This window comes from Hippopotamus amphibius, chromosome 1, assembly GCF_030028045.1.
Source record: "Hippopotamus amphibius kiboko isolate mHipAmp2 chromosome 1, mHipAmp2.hap2, whole genome shotgun sequence".
Taxonomy (NCBI): Eukaryota; Metazoa; Chordata; class Mammalia; order Artiodactyla; family Hippopotamidae; genus Hippopotamus; species Hippopotamus amphibius.
This window is the reverse complement of record NC_080186.1, coordinates 9,820,811-9,826,622: the sequence shown is the minus strand read 5'-3', so window position 1 is coordinate 9,826,622 and position 5,812 is coordinate 9,820,811. Positions and strand designations below refer to the sequence as shown.

The following is a 5,812-nucleotide window of genomic DNA, read 5'->3' as shown; positions in this document are numbered from 1 at the left end:
GGAGGTAAGATATAACTGAGTGAAAAAAAAAAAAAAAGAATGAGGGAATGATAGAGTTTCAGATCATAGATAGCTGAATGCCTTTTTTATTTTCCCATCAGTAACTTGGGATTCCTGAGGTACAAACACAGAAAACAGGATAATATATCATGGAGGGCATCTATCCATTTACACTGAAGGTCTCTTTATTTCTGATTATTTCGACAACAGTCCATCCAAGGATAACTCAATCATGTGTGTATCAAACTGAATCCTCCTCCAGAAATTTATAAACCCATGTCTCTAAAAGTCCCATCAACTCCCTAAGTCAACCTATCTTTCTGGAATCCTGCACCCCTGCTGGATCATCTTTCCTTTTCCAAATCACACTGAGCAGATATCAGAAACCATTTATGTTTCTGATATGTTTCATATAAGGGTGTGTTTTCCTTTCATAATGTATGTATGTTCTAGATTTCAGTTTCCAAGTATCTAGAATAAAGCTCTTGATAGAGGCAAGCAACTAGGCAAGTATTACAGCATTATACAATGGGTTTTATGTGATCACATATGTCATCACCACAGTGAGGACAGGGGCTGGGGCTAATCCAAATGGACCTGGGATGTCCTAATTCTCTAAGAATCTCCAGAAGCTCAGCGTGTAGATGGGTAAGTGTCTCCCGGTGGAGAACACCCTGAGAGCTGTAACTCTCCCGAGGGGCAGGATAAATCTCTAGACTTAAACCAGGCAGCCTGTCTGTATGGCGCAGGAGCCTCTCCATGACAGCCATGGAGAGGAGGTTCCCACACATGCTGAGAACCCTGAGCTGGGAGCAGTGACTCAGAACAGGCAGGATGGTCTCGAGTTGGGAGTCGATGATCCCGCACAGGTTTAGGTACAGTTCCTGAAGAGTGGCTGCAACTTTCTCCAGCAGAACTTGTAGGAGCTCAGGACTAAAGTTGGTCAGGGTAACACCACTAAGGTTCAGGCCCTTTAGGTGACAAATATTCGGACACTGGAACAGATGGGTAAAGTCTGATTCTGTAAGCAGACAGTTGGTTATTGACAGGTTGTCCAAGGGGGTCATTAGGCACCTGGGGAAAAACAAAGCAAAACAAGCCATTAGGTCTGGGAAACCAGAGTGGCAAGTGTCTTCCAGATGTGAGGTCAATGATTGGCCCAAAGCCAAGGTCTTTATTAACATCTGATAAAGCTCAATATCCAGAATGCCCAGTCTCATTTTAGGCTGAGTCCTGCCATATTCTTTGTGTGACTGGGTCAAGTTCACAGAACCTTGAAAGCTCTCTTTTCTCATCTGTCAAGCAGAGTTCAACATACTCCACTTCCTTAAGAGGATAAATGAAGATAATGGAATACTCTAGAACCTGACACAGAGTCTCAGTCAAGTGTGGACACCAGTGAATTTAAGTACTGGAAGGTAAGATAAAAATGCTTTCAATTCAAATACCTTCAGTCCATGCTTGGGCTCCAGATACCTATATCTCCGGCCAGGTGAGGCTCTTGGGAGACATATAGAAAAATCCAACCTGGGCAAGATCCCACAACATCCACTGCGGTTGCCAGTCTTCAGGGGTTCACTTACATCTACAAACCTTCTATCACTTTTTATTATCCTTTTGGCTCTGCTTCATCACCATCACCTCTGGAATCATGCATTTCCCACAAATTAATTACCTTATATGCAAGACAAAACAAACTTTTATAGACTGGGGCTTTAAAACAGGCTCATTGTGGTCATAAGATGGTGACCACAGAGTTTCTTTTTAGAAATGCTCAGCTCTAATATGGTTTTTCCTCTTCAATGCCCCCTTCACTTACCCATTTACCTAAGTCATCTGAACACAAATATCTCTTTCCAAAGAACAAATCACACACACACCTTCACTAGACCTGTATCCCCTAATTTGTAGCTTCCTAGCATGGTGTCCCTTTCCAGAGCTTCTATACCAGTTGGTCCCACACCTTGATTGCTGTGCTTATGTGATACCCCATTTCATGGTAGAGCACCAAATGAGAGAATGCATTTAGTATTCCAGCATTGTGTTCACTGTTAGTCAGTAGTTTTACACTCACCTGAGCATCTGGTTGAGGTGGCCTTCGAGGAAGTATGGAGATTCCATATGGAGATCCCGGAGATACTGCAGCCTGAGGATCTGAGAGGTAAATTGTAGAAGATACTGATGGTCCTGCTCCTTGAAGGCAGACACATGAATGGGGGAGAGAAGGAGTCTCTGAACATTCCTCATCTTTCCCAGGTGAGGAGCATACACGGCCAGGGTGGACAACTTCCAGGTGCAATTCACTTCCACCTCCTGGACACAGTCCAGCTGCATCATACTCAGGACTTTCTTAATATTTTCCTTTGGCATTGAAACAATCTTCAGCTTTTTACAACACAGGTGTATGGAGCCTTTTCTCTGCTCCACCCACCTGATGAGGTAAGTGAGGAATTTACCCAGGGTCCTTTTCTTGAGATGAAGATCTATGAACACCGCCAAGGGAGCCAAGGGCTGCTCTGTCCTTGACCTGTCCTCAGCCACTGGTGCCATCCATGAGCTTGAGCACGTATGGGCTCTGGCTCCAGACCACATGCTCCAGAACTTCTGGCCAGTGTTCCTTAAATCCAGCACCCTCAGTTTGCACCTCCTGTGGGGAAACAGGAGATTGGGTGGGGTCCTTCAAGATACACACTGAATGAAACCACAGTCTCAGAATTTAGGCAACACCCAGAGTTCCCATCTGTGCTTTTCCTTCACATTCTTGACATCACCTGCTGTCTTGCCTTTTCCCTCTCTTCCTCACTTTCCTCCAGCTCCTTTTCCTCTTCCATCCTTCCTGCTTCTTCACTTGTAATATCTTCAAGCATTATGATGAGGAGGCTAGGACATATTCTTTCAGGTTCCCCTACTCTTAGATACCATTAGATTTTGCAAGGCATTTCCTAAAGTGATCTCAGCAATGCTTAAGGCTTCTGAGCTTCTTCAGAAGCCTCTGGTCCACCCCTCGGTTATCCACTCTCCCTGACACCAGCAGTCTCTTCCAGGACACCCAAGACCCTGCCAGGCTACCTGGATCAGACTCACCTGGGGTGAACCTTCTGGGCTAGCAGGACATGAAGCCCATCCAACACTGCTTGTAAGGTTCGCTTGTGAGGCTTCTGCATCAGGCCGCCTAGAGGCAGACGTGCAAAGGGCCAGGCTTGCACCATGGCCTTGAGAGTCTCCCTGCGTCTCCCATAGAAGGCAGCCATGAACAGTGGTGGGAAGAGTTCTGTGGGCAGATATTCCAAAGAGGAGATTGTCGATGTCTCGTCTCTCAACAGGCTCATTGCTGCGAAGACCAGGAGTCTGGGTGGGTTCCGAACACTCATCCTGACTCTGTTCTGAAAGGAATCCTGTGAAAATGCCAGAGAACAATGCATCCTTCTCAGGCCAAGCATGAGCACACACTCGTCTGTCTCCCCACCCTTCAGAGGAATCAACTCAGGGCCCAAGTCAATGCTCTGGCAATGGTGAACCAGAATGGAAGAAACTCAGTTTGTCTGGATTCCAGTCTGGGTTTGGTGGGCACAAAGCCATAGCTCTGCGCCTCCTGGCACTAGAGCAAGAATCTCACAAGTGCCAAGGAAGAAAGGCAACCAGTAGCTCATCTATTTCCATCTACTCCTTTGCTTAATGCATTTCCCTCTTGCAAGTTTGCACCATGAGCCTGAACAAGCTGACCCCCCTTCATTTTTAGGGTGAAAACTGAAAACTTTTAAACTATCACTTAGGGCACAAACTATGGGGACGGGAGTTCATGTGGAACACAGCTTCCGTCCTCAGTTTCCAAAGTTAACTTTGCTGGGAAACATTAGGAGATATTTTTAAAATGAATGCCAGTTGTGTATAGAGTAAAATGTCAAGAAATAACATTCGTAACAGTTAGATGTTTTTCATTAACAAGAAAAAGTGCTTGATAAGACATTTAAATGTTTTAAACCAAAGCACAAATCAAAATGTTTAGGATGAAGGCAAAACTACACTTTCAGGCAAAACCAAAGCTTTAAATTTGTTCAAACAGAAGGAAAGAAAAATGAAAACCTCCATGCCACCTTAGACTGCATTCCACCATTTCAATACATGTTTAACATTGGTAAAACATCCTTAGCTGAGGTTGATAACTTACCTGCTCTGGTGTGGTTTGCAGGCTGCTCAGACCTGAGACTTGGTGAAGAACCCAGGCAGTGACTCCAGAGTGAGAAGTTTCTGCTTCTCTTCTTTGGTGCTTGAGGCTTTTATAGAACTTTCTAATCACATCCTCCCTCTTCCCAACTGATAACCTCCAATCAGAAAGTATTACCTGATTAGATTCCAGAATATCCCTCACTGTTGTTAATTCTGATTGGATTGCTGTCTATCTCAGATGAATTGATTGAGTCAGATCTCCATTCATGAAAGAAAAAGAATTAGAAAGGGGGGGTGGGGTGGAATCAAGGACTTATTCATCGAGTCACTCCACAAAATTGGATTGAGTTTTACTAGCATGGACAGTTGTAGCCCTGGGTGTGAGAAAGGGAAGGAATTATCTGTTCCTGACATTATACAAAAGCAAAACCGAAAACAATGTCTTGAACACATCATTTTTGGGAGATCTTTGGTCACATCAAGATAACTAAATGTCCCAGAATTAAAACAGCTTCATAAAGACAGCAGTGTCCTTTCCAAAGGAAACAAAATAAACTCCTATTTGGTTCAAGTTCTCACTTAGGTGTTACATTGGAAACTTAGCAGATCACGAGCCTATTCAGGGAGCCAGGGAAGTACAATTGGGAATGTGGTTGGCCCTCCAGGCTTGAGTCTGGGCTTCTCTGAAGGACATCTGGTCACAATCACAATGAGAATTAAGGTGGGTGTGGGGCAGTGTGGCTGTGGCCATTCCTAAAGGGACCCTGTGAATGACTCAAACAGTGTCATGTATTTTTTTTCTCTTGGTGAAGACAGACATTAAATACTTTTCTGGATGATATTTAGAAATTAAACAGGAGTGGCTAAGAGGAGACAGTGCCATCTTTGAGAGTATTTCCTCCCAGAAAGTTGAGATCAGGACAGCAAACTGTCATGAAAAGACTAAATCTGAGAATGTGAGCAGAGGGAGACATGACCAGCTCAGCAAAGTAGGACATTTTCAAGTGTGAGAGCCACTGAGGGTGGACACTTTGGGCTCTCTGGAAACTCAGAGCAGTGGGGAAAATAAGCGTGGATCAGTCCCATGTAACCTTGTCCTCAATGTGAAAGCCACTACCAATAAATGTTTTCTTTTAGGTTCTTCCCACAGAAGATGCAGCCAAGATGGCAATTAACCCCACATATATTCTAGGGGCCATGGAAGCTGAACCATAATCCCATTGGCCCCTTTCTAAGTATTTTTTTATTTTTTATTTTTTAGTTTTTAGTTTTTAGTTTTTAGTTTTTTGGGGGGTACACCAGGTTCAATCATCTGTTTTTATACACATATCCCAGTATTCCCTCCCTTCCTTGACTCCCCCGCCTTGAGTCCCCCCCACCCTCCCCGCCCCAGTCCTCTAAGGCATCTTCCATCCTCGAGTTGGACTCCCTTTGTTATACAACAACTTCCCACTGACTATTTTACAGTTGGTAGTATATATATGTCTGTGCTACTCTCTCGCTTCGTCTCAGTTTCCCCTTCACCCCCCGCTCCCTCCCATACCTCGAGTTCTCCAGTCCATTCTCTGTATCTGCATCCTTGTTCTTGTCACTGAGTTCATCAGTACCATTTTTAGATTCCGTATATGTGAGTTAGCATACAATA

At 44.3% G+C, this 5,812-nt stretch overlaps 1 protein-coding gene across 1 annotated transcript; it reads right to left on the bottom strand.

Annotated features, from left to right (window-relative positions):
- Nucleotides 1–521: 521 nt before the first annotated feature.
- Nucleotides 522–3,371, bottom strand: LOC130851580 (PRAME family member 15-like). Its single transcript, XM_057732127.1, has 3 exons — nt 3,085–3,371; nt 2,075–2,647; nt 522–1,074 (listed from the first exon to the last, which is right to left on the bottom strand). Exons 1-3 carry the CDS (start codon nt 3,369–3,371, stop codon nt 522–524), a joined length of 1,413 nt encoding a protein of 470 aa, XP_057588110.1.
- Nucleotides 3,372–5,812: the final 2,441 nt, after the last annotated feature.